Source organism: Cherax quadricarinatus, chromosome 26, assembly GCF_038502225.1.
Source record: "Cherax quadricarinatus isolate ZL_2023a chromosome 26, ASM3850222v1, whole genome shotgun sequence".
In the NCBI taxonomy this organism is placed as follows: Eukaryota; Metazoa; Arthropoda; class Malacostraca; order Decapoda; family Parastacidae; genus Cherax; species Cherax quadricarinatus.
Window position 1 is genome coordinate 36,900,689 of NC_091317.1, and position 19,409 is coordinate 36,920,097.

The window sequence follows — 19,409 nt, forward strand, 5'->3', positions numbered from 1 at the left end:
TTTTGTTATATATACTTAAATGAAGATCAGATATAATGACCGTTAATGCCACACACTGATGACAAAAATACTAAAGGAAGCAATATTATTCACACACACACACACACACACACACACACACACACACACACACACACACACACACACACACACACACACACACACACATACGGATGTTAGAAAATATATCTTCAGCTTTAGAGTTATCAGGAAGTGGAACACTTTCAAGAGTGAAGTAGTGTATTGGAGAATGGAGCAGGGAGAGGCTGAACCTATTGGCGACTATCAGAGAGGCGGGGCCAGGAAATATGACTCGACCTCTGGAACCACATATAGATGAGAAAATATGTGAGTATACACACACACACACATGTCGCCAGAAGCACAAATTAGCCAGATAACTGCTGCGGTATATGGGCGCCTGGCAAACCTGAGAATAGCGTTGCGGTACCTCAGTAAGGAATCGTTCAAGACTTTATACACTGTGTACGTCAGGCCCATACTGGAGTACGCAACACCAGTTTGGAACCCACACCTGGTCAAACTCGTCAAGAAATTAGATAAAGTGCAAAGGTTTGCGACAAGGTTAGTTACAGAGCTAAGGGGAATGTCCTACGAAGAAAGGTTAAGGGAAATCGATCTGACGACACTGGAGGACAGGAGCGTCAGGAAAGACATGATAACGACATGCAAAATACTGCGTGGAATAGGAAAGGTGAACAGAGGCAGAATGTTCCAGAGATGGGACATAGAAACAAGGGGTCACAATTGGAAGCTGAAGACTCAGATGAGTCAAAGGGATGTTGGGAAGTATTTCTTCAGCCAAAGATTTGTTAGGAAGTGCAACAGTCTGGCAAGGAACCATGCATAATTTTAAGACGAGGTTTGATAAAGCTCATGGAGCAGGGAGAGAGAGGACCCAGTAGCGGTCAGTGAAGAGGCGGGGCCAGGAGCTGAACATCGGCCTCTGCAACCACAATTACGTGAGTACAATTGAATACACACACACACACACACACACACACACACACACACACACACACACACACACACACACACACACATACACATATATAACAAACCAAGCAATCACATGCGCACATATCTATGCATGTATACCTTCCTGTTACAGGTGCAGTGTTTACGTCCAGCTGCCGTATAGTCCGCGGGGATCCCAGGTTGTGCAGGTGGCCTCCTGGACACGTCGTCGTGGCCTCCTCCTCACCTCACACCTCCCACTCTTTCCGGAAAAGTTCTCAAAGTGAGTTTCTATTCAGTTTGGTCATCAAGGAAGTCACAGAAGCACTCTCCAGCGAGCTCAATATCTGGTTCCTGGATGATGGTACTCTAGCTGGCACAACAGAATCTCTCCTAGAGGACATCAGTAAAATTAAAGACATGGGAGAAAGCCTGAGCCTTTCTTTAAACCCCACCAAATGTGAAATAGTTTCTACCAATCGACAGATGATTCAGAATATTAGTGCCGTTTTACCAGGAGCACGAGCCATTGATCCAGCCAATAGCACTCTCCTTGGTGCTCCTCTTGGGTCCAATGCCATCGATTTGATCCTAGAAAAAAAGTCTCAGACCTCCGGACGATGGAAAGCAGGATGAAAGACCAATTCACACACACGATGCCTTCTACTTACTCACCAGGTGCCCGTCAATCCCAAAACTTACCTACTTTCTGAGATGCTCCTCAGCCTTCAGCAGTCCAAAACTCAAGGAAAATGACTCTACTTAAGACAGTGCTAGAGAGTGTATTGAATCTTTCCCTTGAAGATGGACAGTGGTTGCAAGCCTCACTTCCGGTCGGGCTTGGAGGGCTAGGAGTACGCAGATCCTCCCAGATTGCTCTACCAGCTTTCCTATCCTTTTCCATAGCATCAAACAAGTTGATAAGACAAATTCTTCCTGATATATACATACATATATATATATATATATATATATATATATATATATATATATATATATATATATATATATATATATATATATATATTTATATTATAGGTAGTAGGTTGGTAGATAGCAACCGCCCAGGGAGGTACTACCGTCATGCCAAGTGAGTGTAAAACGAAAGCCTGTAATCGTTTTACATGATGGTAGGATTGTTGGTGTCCTTTTTTGTCTCATAAACATGCAAGATTTCAGGTACGTCTTGCTACTTCTACTTACACTTAGGTCACATTACTTATACACGTACAAGCATATATATACACACCCCTTTGAGTTTTCTTCTATTTTCTTTCTAGTTCTTGTTCTTGTTTATTACCTCTTTCCTCCATGAGGAAGTGGAACAGAATTCTTCCTCCATAAGCCATGCGTGTTGTAAGAGGCGACTAAAATGCCGGGAGCAAGGGGCTAGTAGCCCTTTCTCCTGTATATATTACTAAATGTAAAAGGAGAAACTTTCGTTTTTCTTTTTGGGCCACCCCACCTCGGTGGGATACGGCCGGTGAGTTGAAAGAAGAATATATATATATATATATATATATATATATATATATATATATATATATATATAAATATATATATATATATATATATATATCTATATATATATATATATATATATATATATATATATATATATATGCATTCAATCTCCTGAAAGATGTTGTATTAGCAGCGGTACAGGAACATTTCCCTGGTCTCTTCCTTTTTGTTTCAGCTGGATATAGCAAGGAATCAATGCTCCTGTTTGGAGATCATGAAATCACATCATCAGAGGGTGTGCAGCATTGTTCCATTTCACTTCTGTATAGCAGTTAGGGAAATCACAGTCAGACTGACCAGTGAGCTAAACATCTGTTTCCTGGATGATGGTACAACAGTAGGTACAAAAGAGTCCCTCTTAGGTTATCTTACACAAGGGATGACACAGGGACAGGAAATGAGTCTCATCCTGAATCCATCCAAATGTGAAATCATCTTAGTCAGTCAACAAGTGATAAATAGCGTCTTCCTTGGAGCCCCTCTGGGAAGCGATGTAATTTACACAATTCTCAGGAAGAAATTGGAAGAGTTGAGAATGGCACAACGAATAGGCAATCTTGACACCCACGATGCCTTGTACTTTCTCGCAAAGTGCTTGAGTCTGCCCAGGTTGACGTACGTATTTCCTAAGATAAGCACCTTCACACGATAACATTATACTGCACGAATATGACAGTATCCTGAAGTAGATTTTTACGAAAGTACTTAACCTTACTCTAGAAGACGGGCAGTGGAACCAAGCTACACTTCCAGTCAGACTAGCAGGCATTGGTGTCCGCAAGTCATCACAGATTGCTCTATCTGCTTTTCTGTCCTCATACATTGCATCCAGAAGGCTTGTAGCAGTAATTATCCTTGAACATCTTAGGGACAAGATTGGAATCCAGGACCAAATGGTCATTGACGGAGCCATGATCTGAGATAATCTAACGGGCTCTGAAACCAGACCTACTTCTTCCAACGACTTCAAACAGTCGCAATGGGATGGCCCGAAAGTGGAGAAAATAGCCTCAACAATGCTTCATAGTGTGTCAGGAAAGGATAGAGCTCGCCTCCTGGCAGTGAGAGCTCCTCATGCACGGGATTTTCTGTTGGCTGTTCCCAACTCCAGCCTTGGCACACGCCTCGACCCACATACCATCCACATTGGTGTTGCTCTTCGACTTGCCGCCCCTATTCTCGCCGAACACAGGTGTATTTGTGGCAGTGAAGCAGCAGACCGATTAGGGTACCATGGTCTTGTGTGCCGTAAATCCGAGGGAAAGATTGCAAGACATGAGGAGGTTAATAACATTATCAAGAGGAGCCTCACAACAGCCGGATGCCCAGCAGTAAGGGAGCCACCCCATATATGCAGATCTGATGGCATCCAGAAGCGTCCAGATGGTATCACACTTCAAGCTTGGACACACGGTAAGCATGTGGTGTGGGAGTACACATGTGCATCTACCATGGCTGATACCAATCTCTAATACACCAGGGAGGAAGGAGGGTCAGTCGCCAGCTTCAAGGAGTCACAAAAGTCTAGAAAATATGGAGAACTTGCCCATCATTATATGTTTGTTCCCATAGGCTCAGAGACCCTTGGCTCATGGGGAAAGAGTGCATCTAAGTTCCTTAAGGAGCTAGGCAAAAGACTCATCAGGGTAACTAGGGATCCCAGGGCAGCTAGTTTCCTGTTCCAGCGATTCAGCGCTGCTGTTCAGAGGGGTAATGCCTGCTGTATTTTGGGCACGCACACCAGTTCTGAAGAGCAGGATGAGATTTTTTCTTTGTAATCTGTGACAAACACGTAACAATATATACTAGACATGTATATCTCACATCTCATGTACTGTATATGCCATCTTTATAACAACAATGTATCTCTTAAACTTTTTGTACCATATTATGTAATAAAATATACCTCTTGGTAAAAAAGAATGAAAAGATGGGGTGGTAGGGAAGGTGGAATATGTAAATCCAAATACTCTTCCTTGAAGCCTTTTTATCCACTTCTCCGAGGCTATGGGCCCCACAATTACACCACAGGCGGACTCCATATATATATATATATATATATATATATATATATATATATATATATATATATATATATATATATATATATATATATATATATATATATATATATATATATATATATATAATATATGCATACATATATATATATGTGTGTGTGTATATATATGCAATACATGTGAAAATATTCATATCAAACATATTGACTTTAAAATGACTTTAATCCTAGAAACCTTTGAGATATGTTAAGAAAGAACAACGTATAATAATACATATAAAAAATTTCAAGTGATTTTTTTATAATCTACTTCCCCTACCCTCGTAGGTTCCAACACAGGCCGAATTTGCTGGCGACAACAGAGGAGTCTGGCTATGTTAGGTTGGTGAGAGTGAATGACCCAGGATCCAGGGTTCCCAGATTTCACTTCCAGGGCTCCATGGTAAAGGTGATGGATTACCTGTCTCAAGGACTTAACTTCTCGTAAGTCAAACCTAATAGTTTCCATGTGTCTGTATATATATATATATATATATATATATATATATATATATATATATATATATATATATATATATATATATATATATATATATATATATATATATAATATATATATAAATATATATATATATATATATATATATATATATATAAATATATATATATATATATATATATATATATATATATATATATATATATATATATATATATATATATATATATATATATATATATATATATATATAAATATGTCAGCCGTCTCCCACCGAGTCAGGGTCACCCAAAAAGAAAGAAAATCCCCAAAAAGAAAATACTTTCATCGTCATTCAACACTTTCACCTCACTCACACATAATCACTGTTTTTGCAGAGGTTCCCAGAATACAACAGTTTAGAAGTATATACGTATGAAGATACATAACATATGCCTCCAAACTGCTAGTATCCCAAACCCCTCCTTTAGTGAGCAGGCATTGTACTTCCCATTTCCAGGACTCAAGTCCGGCTATATAAAAATAACCGGTTTTCCTGAATCCCTTCACTAAATATTACCCTGCTCACACTCCAACAGCTCGTCAGGTCCCAAATACCATTCGTCTCCTTTCACTAATATCCAACGCGCTCTCGTACGCTTGCTGGAAGTCCAAGCCCCTCGCCCAAAAAACCTCCTTTATCCCCTCCCTCTAACCTTTTCGAGGACGGCCCCTACCCTGCCTTCCTTCCCTTACAAATTTATACGCTCTCCATGTCATTCTACTTTGATCCATTCTCTCTAAATGACCAAACCACCTCAACAACCCCTCTTCAGCCCTGTGACTAATACTTTTATTAACTCCACACCTTCTCCTAATTTCCACACTCCGAATTTTCTGCATAATATTTACACCACACATTGCCCTTAGACAGGACATCTCCACTGCCTCCAACCGTCTCCTTGCTGCAGCATTTACAACCCAAGCTTCACACCCATATAAGAGTGTTGGTACCACTATACTTTCATATATTACCTTCTTTGCCTCCACAGATAATGTTTTTTTTCTCCATATAACCCTCAACGCACCACTCACCTTTTTTCTTTCATCAGTTCTATGATTAACCTCATCCTTCATAAATCCATCCACTGACACGTCAACTCTCAAATATCTGAAAACATTCTCTCTTTCTTTAGAATCTCCCATAAGCACAGTATCATCAGCAAAAAGTAAGTGTGTCAATTCCCATTCTGAATTTGATTCCCCATAATTTAATCCCACCCTTCTCCCGAACACCCTAGCATTTACTTCTTTTACAACCTCATCTATAAATTTATTAAACAACCATGGTGACATTACACATCCCTGTCTAAGACCTACATTTACCGGGAAGTAGTCTCCCTCTCTTTTACACACCCTATCCTGAGCCTCACTATCCTCATAAAAACTCTTTACAACATTTAGTAACTTACCACCTGTTCCATATATTTGCAACATTTTCCACATTGCTCCCCTATCCACTCTATCATATTCCTTTTCTAAATCCATAAATGCAATGAAAACTTCCTTTGCTTTATCTAAATACTGCTCACATATATGCTTCAATGTAAACACTTGATCTACACATCCCCTACCCACTCTAAAACCTCCTTGCTCATCCGCAATCCTACATTCTGTCTTACATGTAATTCTTTCAATAATAACCCTACCGTACACTTTTCCTAGTATACGCAGTAAAGTAATTCCTCTATAATTTTTACAGTCACTTTCGTCCCCTTCTCTTTATTCATATATATATATATATGTATATATATATATATATATATATATATATATATATATATATATATATATATATATATATATATATATATGTATGTATGTATGTATGTATATGTGTGTGTGTGTGTGTGCGTGTGTACTCACCTAGTTGAGGTTGCAGGGGTAGTCCAAGCTTCTGGCCCCGTGTGTGTGTGTGTGTGTGTGTGTGTCGTGCCGAATAGGTAAAACTGGTCATTTAGCAAGAACTCATTTAAAATTAAGTCTTTTCTAAAAATATTCTCTTATTCATTTAAAGATATTTTTTTTCATTCATGTTAATGTACAAATTAATTATTTTGTTTCAAAAGAACTTTATAAAACTTTCCTAACCTAAGAATAACAAGAGAAAATTTATTTAGCCTAATCCAACTAAATATATTTCAGATAAGTTTAAAATAATTTAGTAATAAACAAACCCAATGAAATATATTTTTTTCGTTATTGTACACATAAAATTTCACTTGCCTTATTCGGCAAGAAAAGCGTTGCTATCATTTGGCCCAAGACACAGAATGTCATCCACAGAGTATCTGAACCATTAGGTTTATAGGTCAGAATGTCTTTCAACAACCTAGCCTCGAGAAAACCCATGTACAAACTGCTTAATAGGGTAAACAATGGATTTCCCAAAGCCATTTTTTACCTGTGAGCACAATATTTCGCTTCAAAGTCAAACTTGCAGTAAACTACACACAACTAAATCTGCTCAATAATAATGTTCTTATCAAATGGCATGAAGAGTCCATTTAATTCTTCCACATATGATAACAGATCGGTTACTCGCACTCGGGTGAACAACGCCTTAACGTCTGAAAATATACGTTAAGTTTCGCGGGTAATATTGGTAGCAAAAATTAAGTTCACCTTGCCAAGTCTTTTTTGCAGTGTTGTAAAACAAGGGGACTTGTCCCATGAAACGCTCAATATTTGTAAAGGCTGGCAGGATTTTGTAACGAATCTCTCATCTCCAACAGTCAAAATAAGCAAATGAAACTCTTGTCCTTCTAAACCAAGTCAGTGCTTCACAAAAATCATGAAACAACATGCATGTTTTTCATGGAATGGACGCGTGGTGGTAAGAGATAACTAGGAGCTTGAGGGTGGCTGAGAGCGGTAGGAGGTTGTAACAGAGGAGTAGGATTCAGACCCATTTGGCATTGATTTTTCTGAAGAATTACATTGGCATAGATGACCAGGGGTCTTAGAAGCTGCAAGAGCTAGAGGAGAACCTTACTGAGAGGTTTAGCTTGTAAAACAGTCTTCTTCAGTCTCAAAAAATTCCTCAGTTAAAGTTACTCTCTACACATGTTTCTTTTTCACCACTTGTCGAGTTTGCTCCATTAGTCTTTATTGTCACTGCCTTCAGGTGGAGTTTAGTGACTTTCATAAAAGCATACAAAAGAGTCCCAAGTCGTGGTTTTGAAATACCTCTCCAGGAAAAATAATCTTCTGACTCGAACATCACTTATGATCCTTTATAGTGTAGAAGACAGAGCGCTGGCACTGCCGAACCTAGGGATCGAATCTTGGCACTCATTCATAACATTAACTTATTAATAATTGTTAACACAAGAGTCAATAACTTATAAGTTACAGTAAATAGTTTTATCTATCTCGCCAGATACTCCTTCGTGCGGCCTCCTGATGGAGTCTGGGGCTTAAGACTCAGTAATGGTTCATGGACCGGCATGATGGGCTTGGTGGTCAGGGAGGTCAGTGAAGTGAGGCATTTTTTACGTCTATCATGTCTCACTGGCATTATATATAAATATATATATATATATATATATATATATATATATATATATATATATATATATATATATATATATATATATATATATATATATATATATATATATATATATATATATATATATATATATATATATATATATATATATATATATATATATATATATATATATATATATATATATATATATATATATATATATATATATATATAAATATAAAATATATATATATATATATATATATATATATATATATATATATATATATATATATATATATATATATATATATATATATATATATATATATATATATATATATATATATATATATATATATATATATATATAAAATTAAGTCCTTTCTAAAATTTTCTCTTATACGTGTAAAAATATATTTTTTTCATTGATGTTTTTTTAAAATATAATAATTTTATACCAAAAGAACCATAGAAAACTTTGTAGCCTTATTATAACAAGCGCAATTTAATTTAGCCTAATCCAACTAAGTATATTTTAGTTAAGTTTACAGTAATTTAATATTAAACAAACACAGTGAATATAATTTTTTCCGTTAATTTAAGAATGATTTTTGCGAAATTATTGCATACACAAATTTTCGCTTGCCTTATTCGGCAAGAAGAGCGTTACCATTTAAGGCAAAATTGCAAGTTTTACCTATTCTGCACGACATATATATATATCCCCAACTTCGTTTGTATTGCTTTAAATATTTTCCTGCATAAACCCACTGATGCTCTAAATAAAATGATGAATCATTGGCAGATTCTTATGCTCATGATCTGAAAATTATTGTTTTTCTAGTTTTTCTAATTTCCTTCTTTCTCAATTAATTTGTACGAGTTACGTTATGGAATTTTAAAACATAAAAAAATTATACTGATTTTTTTTAAAGATTGTTATGTACATTGTAATCTTGGTCTCTTTATGTTTGCTTATAATATATTAATTGTTTTTTGTGGTGAAGCAATGTAAAAAGAGAGCAAATGAGAGAGTGGGTGAGATGTTATCAACAAAATTTGTTGAAAATAATAAAAAGTTTTGGAGTGAGATTAACAAGTTAAGGAAGCCTAGAGAACAAATGGATTTGTCAGTTAAAAATAAGAGAAGAGAGTTATTAAATGGAGAGTTAGAGGTATTGGGAAGATGGAGGGAATATTTTGAGGAATTGTTAAATGTTGATGAAGACAGGGAAGCTGTGATTTCGTGTATAGGACAAGGAGGAATAATATCTTGTAGGAGTGAGGAAGAGCCAGTTGTGAGTGTGGGGGAAGTTCGTGAGGCAGTAGGTAAAATGAAAGAGGGTAAGACAGCCGGGATTGATGGGATAAAGATAGAAATGTTAAAAGCAGGTGGGGATATAGTTTTGGAGTGGTTGGTGCAGTTATTTAATAAATGTATGGAAGAGGGTAAGGTACCTAGGGATTGGCAGAGAACATGCATAGTTCCTTTGTATAAAGACAAAGGGGACAAAAGAGAGTGCAAAAATTATAGGGGGATAAGTCTGTTGAGTATACCTGGTAAAGTGTATGGTAGAGTTATTATTGAAAGAATTAAGAGTAAGACGGAGAATAGGATAGCAGATGAACAAGGAGGCTTTAGGAAAGGTAGGGGGTGTGTGGACCAGGTGTTTACAGTGAAACATATAAGTGAACAGTATTTAGATAAGGCTAAAGAGGTTTTTGTGGCATTTATGGATTTGGAAAAGGCGTATGACAGGGTGGATAGGGGGGCAATGTGGCAGATGTTGCAAGTGTATGGTGTAGGAGGTAGGTTATTGAAAGCAGTGAAGAGTTTTTATGAGGATAGTGAGGCTCAAGTTAGAGTATGTAGGAATGAGGGAGATTATTTCCCAGTCAAAGTAGGCCTTAGAGAAGGATGTGTGATGTCACCGTGGTTGTTTAATATATTTATAGATAGGGTTGTAAGAAGTAAATGCGAGGGTCTTGGCAAGAGGCGTGGAGTTAAAAGATAAAGAATCACACATATAGTGGGAGTTGTCACAGTTGCTCTTTGCTGATGACACTGTGCTCTTGGGAGATTCTGAAGAGAAGTTGTAGAGGTTGGTGGATGAATTTGGTAGGGTACGCAAAAGAAAAAAATTAAAAGTGAATACAGGAAAGAGTAAGGTTATGAGGATAACAAAAAGATTAGGTGATGAAAGATTGGATATCAGATTGGAGGGAGAGAGTATGGAGGAGGTGAATGTATTCAGATATTTGGGAGTGGACGTGTCAGCGGATGGGTCTATGAAAGATGAGGTGAATCAAAGAATTGATGACGGGAAAAGGGTGAGCGGTGCACTTAGGAGTCTGTGGAGACGAAGAACTTTGTCCTTGGAGGCAAAGAGGGGAATGTATGAGAGTATAGTTTTACCAACGCTCTTATATGGGTATGAAGCATGGGTGATGAATGTTGCAGCGAGGAGAAGGCTGGAGGCAATGGATATGTCATGTCTGAGGGCAATGTGTGGTGTGAATATAATGCAGACAATTCGTAGTTTGGAAGTTAGGAGGAGGTGTGGGATTGCCAAAACTGTTGTCCAGAGGGCTTAGGAAGGGTTGTTGAGGTGGTTCGGACATGTAGAGAGAATGGAGCGAAACAGAATGACTTCAAGAGTGTATCCGATGTAGTGGAAGGAAGGCGGGGTAGGGGTCGGCCTAGGAAAGGTTGGAGGGAGGGGGTAAAGGAGGTTTTGTGTGCGAGGGGCTTGGACTTCCACCAGGCATGCGTGAGCGTGTTTGATAGGAGTGAATGGAGACAAATGGTTTTTAATACTTGACGTGTTGTTGGAGTGTGAGCAAAGTAACATTTATGAAGGGATTCAGGGAAACCTACAGGCCGGACTTGGGTCCTGGAGATGCGAAGTACAGTGCCTGCACTCTGAAGGAGGGGTGTTAATGTTGCAGTTTAAAAACTGTAGTGTAAAGCACCCTTCTGGCAAGACAGTGATGAAGTGAATGATGGTGAAAGTTTTTCTTTTTCGAGCCACCCTGCCTTGGTGGGAATCGGCCAGTGTGTTAATAAAATAAAATAAATAACACGACTTCAGTTTTTCTACAGGAAGTTAGTATCGGTGCTGGACCTTTCATGCTTGATAGATGGCGAGCCGAGGCGGTGGACTATACTGTACCAATATTGTTAGATTACTGGAGAATCCTGGCGGGTCGGGGTGTTCCTGAGGTGGACCCCTGGGGCTTCTTGTTTCCCCTGGCACCACTGGTGTGGGCGGCCATCCTGGGGATGCTTGTGGTGCTTGCTGCTGCAGTGTTCCTCATGTATTCCTGCGGCTCTCTCAAGAGTGATGATCATAACTACTGGTTACACGTCACCTTCGGCTACATTAGGATATTGTTACAACAAGGTAAAATTTCTCTTTACTCACTACGTCAATTAATCTTTTCTCATCCAACGATCATCCTTGTCTCTCCTCTCGTTGTGACGTATCTAACTGAACACACAGAAGAGTTTTCGCACTCCTCCTAGGAAATGAAGACATAATTAAAACATGCTTAATTCCGAACGTATCTGTACCTAATAAATATTTCTAACCTCCAGGAAAAGATTGAACTGACATGGAAGTTGAAATCCCTCGGTAAACCGAGCAGATGTAATTTTATGGGAAGACCTTCCATCATTTATGATTAGTTTACACGTTTTCTGTCCGAATGTTATCTTCACGCCTTAAGTTTAACCTTAAAATTCTACTGAAATATTCATTATGACAGGTTATGTGAACTATTTATGAAATTCACCAACGGATCGCTTAAAACTCATTAAAGACTAGTAATACAATATTTCTGCAACTATTATAGATACGACGTTGCCTATAATCTGGTTGTGGGAGCGGGTGGTGTTGATGGTGTGGATGATGGTGACACTGGTGTTAACACGGAGTTACTCTGGCAACCTCATGGCTCTCCTGGCAGTGAGACACATCCCTCAACCTTACCAAACACTACGTGACGTGATGGACGATCCATCTGTTACGGTGATATGGGAAAAAGACTCTGCAACAATTCCATATCTAAGAGTGAGTTATGCAAGCATTAAAGTTATTTTTTGTTATAAAATATTGAAATGTTACAATATATATATATATATATATATATATATATATATATATATATATATATATATATATATATATATATATATATATATATATATATATATATTATATATATATATATATATATATATATATATATATATATATATATATATATATATATATATATATATATATATATATATATCAATAACAGCACTGCGACTAGCGCGGGATCTAACCCGTGTTGTTTTAGCCCGCCTCATGATGAGCGAAAATTCAAGACGCTCTAACCCACTGCACCATCCAATCCTGCAAAGATCACGCACCCAGCAGAGCTAAGTGTTGTCCTGTGATCCGAGGACATACGATGGTGTGGGTGCCTCAGAGCTAATCTCATTCTGCTCCCCGTTTCGTGTACTAGCCTCCACAAGCAGTATATATAGTATTGTAACCACGAACGAGTGGCATTTAATCAATAACAACACTGCGACCAGCCGGGGGATCGAACCCGTGTTGTTTAAGGCCTTCACCTAGCTCTGCTGGATGTGTGATGTTTGTTGGATTGGATGGTGCAGTGGGTTAGAGCATCGTGGAATTTTAACGCTCACCATGAGGTGGGCTAAAACAAGACAACTTATGGGGAATGGAAATCTTCAACTCAAGATCTTGCACACGCCTCCATACGTCATTAAGAGCTATGCAATGTTGCAAGAGTAGCAATATGTGGAATGAGAGGAAGGTTTCTTAGAGTAAAATAATGTAGTTAGTCCCACCGAGACAGGGTTACCTAAAACAAACGAAACACTTGCATCTTCCCTCACTCCATTACGGCAGTTCAAAAATGGCAACATATCTCCACCCTTCATTTAGTGTACAGACACTGTACTTCCCACCACCAAAAATCAAGTCCAGTTAACTGGTTCTCCTGCATCCTTTCATTAAGAACAAAAAGGGAAAATACCCTGACTGGAACAATGCACCAATAACCAGCACATAAGAGAGAGGAGCTTACGATGACGTTTTAGTCTGACTTGGACCATTTACAAAGTCACTTAGTCCTATCTAACGTGTTCACGTATGCTAACTGGAAGTCTAAGTCACCCTCACACATAACCTCCTTTATCCCCTCCCTTCAACTTTTCCTAGGATGACCCCTACCCCTTTTTCCTTTCACTATGGATTTATACATCCTTCAAGTCATTCTGTTTTGTTCCATTCTCTCTAAATGTCGAAACTACCTCAACAACTCCTCTCCAGCTCTCTGGATAATACTTTTAGTAACCCTGCAATTCCTAATCACCAAACTACGGATTCTCTGCATAATCACACCACATATTGAACTCCGACAAGACATCTCCACTGCCTCCAGCCATCTCCTTGTTGCCACATTTACTACCTATTATTCTCACCCATATAAGAGCATTGGTACAACTGTACTCTCATACATTCCCCTCTCATACATTCGTCTCTTTTTCCTTAGTGACTCCTCAATGCACCACACACACACAAACACACACAATGGAATGGAAGTGGGAAACAAGGTTAAGTGTGTTTTGCAATATAATTGTCAAGAAGATATCTACAGAGAGCAAGAAGTGGGAGCTATGAGGTCTTGCTGCTGAGGAAAGGATGCAGAGACTGGAGGAAGAACTGGAAAAGCCGAAGCATGATGTAGATGTGAGGACTGAGAGCAACAAGGAGCTGGATAACGGAAGAACAGCGGACAGTGAGGAGGATTGAAGGAGGGGAAGGTGCAAAGAAGTCCCTCGGGGTAATGATACCGGGCCACCAAGACGTCTCAGAGATGATAAAAGAGACACCCAAGGGGATACTTAAATCGGACCCAGAGATATGGAAATAAACAAAACTTGATGAGGAAAGCAAGAGTACACTCATTATTCATGAGCTCCATGAGGTAGAAGGGTAGACGTATGATGAAACAAGTAGAGAAGTTCTGACTCTTCAAGATCAAGATCAACAGAGTATAGATAAAACCCTTGTGGGGTAAGAGGAGAAGTGGGGATAGGGGAAAAGTAGATTGATGAGAGGAAGATGGAAGGTTATGAGTAGGAGAGACAGTACCAGAGCTCAGCCCAGTAGCTAAAACGATCGTGGTTCTTGAGACTGGTGTGACAAGGAGGATTGATAAGGCAAACGGATTGGGTTAACGGTTCATATTCTTAAGAAATGAGACAGACAAGCTGCACTAAAATGCAGACCACTGTCGCTCACATGTATGTAAAGTTATGGAAAAGATTATGAGGAAAAGAACGGTGGAGCACCTATAAAAGAATGGACTAATACATGACAACCTGCACGGCTTCAGGGATGGGAAATCCTGCAACACAAACCTATCGAAGTTCTTTGACAAGGTAACAGAAATAAGACAGGAAAAAGAGGAATGGGTAGACTGCATTTTGTTGGACTGTAAGAAGGTTTTCGAAACAGAAAAGGACAAGAGACTGGTTGAACAGCAAGAAGATGGAACATGCAGAGGATGGAAGTTTGTCTTGTCTATTACTGGTAATGTCTTGATGGTCGTGGTTTTGGAGGTAGTTACTTAAAATGAGGTATTGGAAAAGATGTTGGAAACGTGTTTGGCAATGGTGTTGGTGGGGATGACTATGTATCTCTTCTCGGCAGTGTCTTCTCTGGGTGTGTTGAAGATGTTTTATGCCCGCCGTCTGCAGTCTCTGATGAAGTGACGAGGATAGTGAAGTTTAGAAAATATTTGTTCAATTATAGTGCATTCTTCCTCAAGGAACTCATTGCTGCAGATTCTGAGTGCGCGTAGGAAAAAGCCTATAATTACACCACGTTTAGTTTTGGTGTCGTGGTGAGAGTAGAAGTGGAGAAGATCGTGTTGGTTGGTAGGTTTTCGATAGACTTTAAAACGAAGTTCATTGTCAGCTTTGCAGAGAAGAACATCAAGGAAAGGAAGAGTGTTGTCGACTTCTTCTTCAAGTGTGAACTGGACTGAGGGCTCGACCTTGTTGAACTTGTGTTGGAGAGCTTGAACGTCGAAGCGTCTGGGAGTTATGATGAGAATGTCGTCAACATAACGGAGCCAGGTGCCAGATGAGGGAATAATGGTGGAAAAACGCTCGGCTATGTGCGTATGAGTTTGTGTATGAATATGTGTGTGCGCGTGCGTGCGTACGTGTGTGTGTGTGTATGTGTGTGTGTGTGTGTGTGTGTGTGTGTGTGTGTGTGTGTGTGTGTGTGTGTGTGTGTGTGTGTGTGTGTGTGTGTGTGTGTGTGTGTGTGTGTGTGTGACTCAACAATCAATATTTGCACCAATAACTCATTACAGTTGTGACCGTGTGTGGAAGTGTGAATTGCTCATTGCTCTATATATAATTTGTTCATGACTGTAGCCATGTATAAACGTAAGTAACCATTCTTACAGGATTCATTACCTTTGTAACTTGTACCTAGTTCAGCTATCGAAACTTTGGGGGCCCAGTCCCTGGACCCATTACGTACCTCTGTAATCTGTAAATACCTTTGTAACTTGTCATGATTGTGACCAGACCTACCTGGAGTTCATTATCTTTGTAAATTGTGAGTTCATTACCTTTGTAACTGTGAGTTTATTACCTCTGTAACTTGCTCAGCTATCAAAACTTTGGAGTCCAGTCTCTGAACCCATTATGTACTTCTGTAATCTTTTGACTACCGCCCACGGGATGGGTATGGGGTGCATAATAAACATATTAAACTAAACTTCCAGATATTTATGCATAGCTTCGCCAGGACGGCACTGAGTGGCGAACCCATGGGTAGTCCAAAAGTGTGCTGGAAGAGGTGATTTTTGAAAGAGAAATACATAAAGCCAACACATAGTTCAACACGGTCGATGAAGTCGCTGGCTGTAATAGGAAGATAAAATGAATCGTCAATTTTCCTGCGCAAGAGATCGACGGCTTGTGTAGTAGGTGCTTTGGTGAATTGGGAAGTCATGTCAAGGCCGGAGAGTTTCTTGTTCCTGATGTTGAGGTTACGAATGCGACTGAGAAGATCACCCGAGTGTTCGAGATGTGCTGGACTGATTGTGCCCAAGAGTTTAGAGAGGTATTTAGCGAGAATTCCTGAGAGTTGGTGGGGAGCACTGCCCATTCCCGAAGAAATGGGCTTCAATGGGATACCTGGCTAGTGAGTTTTTGACAGGCCGTACATTCTGGCAGGTCTGGGGTTGCTGGGTATGGTGAGCAGAAGTTTCTTCTCTAGTTCTGAGTCCCTCAGAATGAGGCGAGTCCTGTGAAGAAATGTTTTGGTAAGGTTGTCCACTTGGTTAGTTGTGAGAGGTTTGTAGGTATCTGGGTCATTAAGTACATTGAGCATTTTGTTCCTGTAATCGTCAGTGTTCATAATTACAACACCACCATCTTTATATATATATATATATATATATATATATATATATATATATATATATATATATATATATATATATATATATATATATATATATATATATATATATACCCACACCGGACAATACCTTGGCGTGTAGCCAAGGTATTGTCCAGTGTGGGTAGATTGGTAAAGCACTGCGTACCTTGTCCTAAGGTTCGTAGATTCGAGTCTCCTTCAGCCAGAGATCAGTGTTTGTATATTTCGCCTGCTCTCGCGAATTCCTTGCATATATATATATATATATATATATATATATATATATATATATATATATATATATATATATATATATATATATATATATATATATATATATATATATATTTATTTATTTATTTTTATTATATTATCACACTGGCCGATTCCCACCAAGGCAGGGTGGCCCGAAAAAGAAAAACTTTCACCATCATTCACTCCATCACTGTCTTGCCAGAAGGGTGCTTTACACTACAGTTTTTAAATTGCAACATTAACACCCCTCCTTCAGAGTGCAGGCACTGTACTTCCCATCTCCAGGACTCAAGTCCGGCCTGCCGGTTTCCCTGAACCCCTTCATAAATGTTACTTTGCTCACACTCCAACAGCACGTCAAGTATTAAAAACCATTTGTCTCCATTCACTCCTATCAAACACGCTCATGCATGCCTGCTGGAAGTCCAAGCCCCTCGCACACAAAACCTCCTTTACCCCCTCTCTCCAAAATTTCCTAGGCCGACCCCTACCCCGCCTTCCTTCCACTACAGACTGATACACTCTTGAAGTCATTCTGTTTCGCTCCATTATCTCTACATGTCCGAACCACCTCAACAACCCTTCCTCAGCCCTCTGGACAACAGTTTTGGTAATCCAGCACCTCCTCCTAACTTCCAAACTACGAATTCTCTGCATTATATTCACACCACACATTGCCCTCAGACATGACATCTCCACTGCCTCCAGCCTTCTCCTCGCTGCAACATTCATCACCCATGCTTCACACCCATATAAGAGCGTTGGTAAAATTATACTCTCATACATTCCCCTCTTTGCCTCCAAGGACAAAGTTCTTTGTCTCCACAGACTCCTAAGTGCACCACTCACTCTTTTTCCCTCATCAATTCTATGATTCACCTCATCTTTCATAGACCCATCCGCTGACACGTCCACTCCCAAATATCTGAATACGTTCACCTCCTCCATACTCTCTCCCTCCAATCTGATATTCAATCTTTCATCACCTAATCTTTTTGTTATCCTCATAACCTTACTCTTTGCTGTATTCATCTTTAATTTTTTTCTTTTGCACACCCTACCAAATTCATCCACCAATCTCTGCAACTTCTCTTCAGAATCTCCCAAGAGCACAGTGTCATCAGCAAAGAGCAGCTGTGACAACTCCCACTTTGTGTGTGATTCTTTATCTTTTAACTCCACGCCTCTTGCCAAGACCCTCGCATTTACTTCTCTTACAACCCCATCTATAAATATATTAAACAACCACGGTGACATCACACGTCCTTGTCTAAGGCCTACTTTTACTGGGAAATAATTTCCCTCTTTCCTACATACTCTAACTTGAGCCTCACTATCCTCGTAAAAACTCTTCACTGCTTTCAGTAACCTACCTCCTACACCATACACTTGCAACATCTGCCACATTGCCCCCCTATCCACCCTGTTATACGCCTTTTCCAAATCCATAAATGCCACAAAGACCTCGCTCCATTATCTCTACATGTCCGAACCACCTCAACAACCCTTCCTCAGCCCTCTGGACAACAGTTTTGGTAATCCAGCACCTCCTCCTAACTTCCAAACTACGAATTATCTAAATACTGTTCACTTATATGTTTCACTGTAAACACCTGGTCCACACACCCCCTACCTTTCCTAAAGCCTCCTTGTTCATCTGCTATCCTATTCTCCGTCTTACTCTTAATTCTTTCAATAATAACTCTACCATATATATATATATATATATATATATATATATATATATATATATATATATATATATATATATATATATATATATATATATATATATATATATATATATATATATATATATATATATATATATATATATATATATATATATATATAGGAGGCCAGAACATATAGATGGAGAATGAAATGGCTGTGGACCATGCTATATACTCACTAGTGTGTCCGGCGCTATGAAGAAAAATAGCTTCTAACAGGCTACCTAGCGTTTTGAGGCATCTGAAGCTAAGTGGTTTAAGGCGTCCCAGTAGGAACTAAGCCACACTCGTGAACAGCGACAATCGTGGATTCGTATCCTGATGGCTCTGATCTGTTTGTGTATATACTTTCGCTTGTTTTGGCGAGGTGCAT

General features: G+C 39.0%; 1 protein-coding gene across 1 annotated transcript in view; it reads left to right on the forward strand.

Moving 5' to 3' along the window:
* Positions 1-19,409, forward strand: part of LOC128691594 (glutamate receptor-like) — a 39,772-nt gene that overhangs the window by 14,215 nt on the left and 6,148 nt on the right. Inside the window, exons 6-10 of the mRNA XM_070088963.1 lie at positions 1,133-1,261; positions 4,850-5,005; positions 8,443-8,533; positions 11,663-11,963; positions 12,415-12,632. Coding sequence (XP_069945064.1) covers positions 1,133-1,261; positions 4,850-5,005; positions 8,443-8,533; positions 11,663-11,963; positions 12,415-12,632 — 895 coding nt within the window. The remainder of the gene's footprint in view (positions 1-1,132; positions 1,262-4,849; positions 5,006-8,442; positions 8,534-11,662; positions 11,964-12,414; positions 12,633-19,409) is intronic.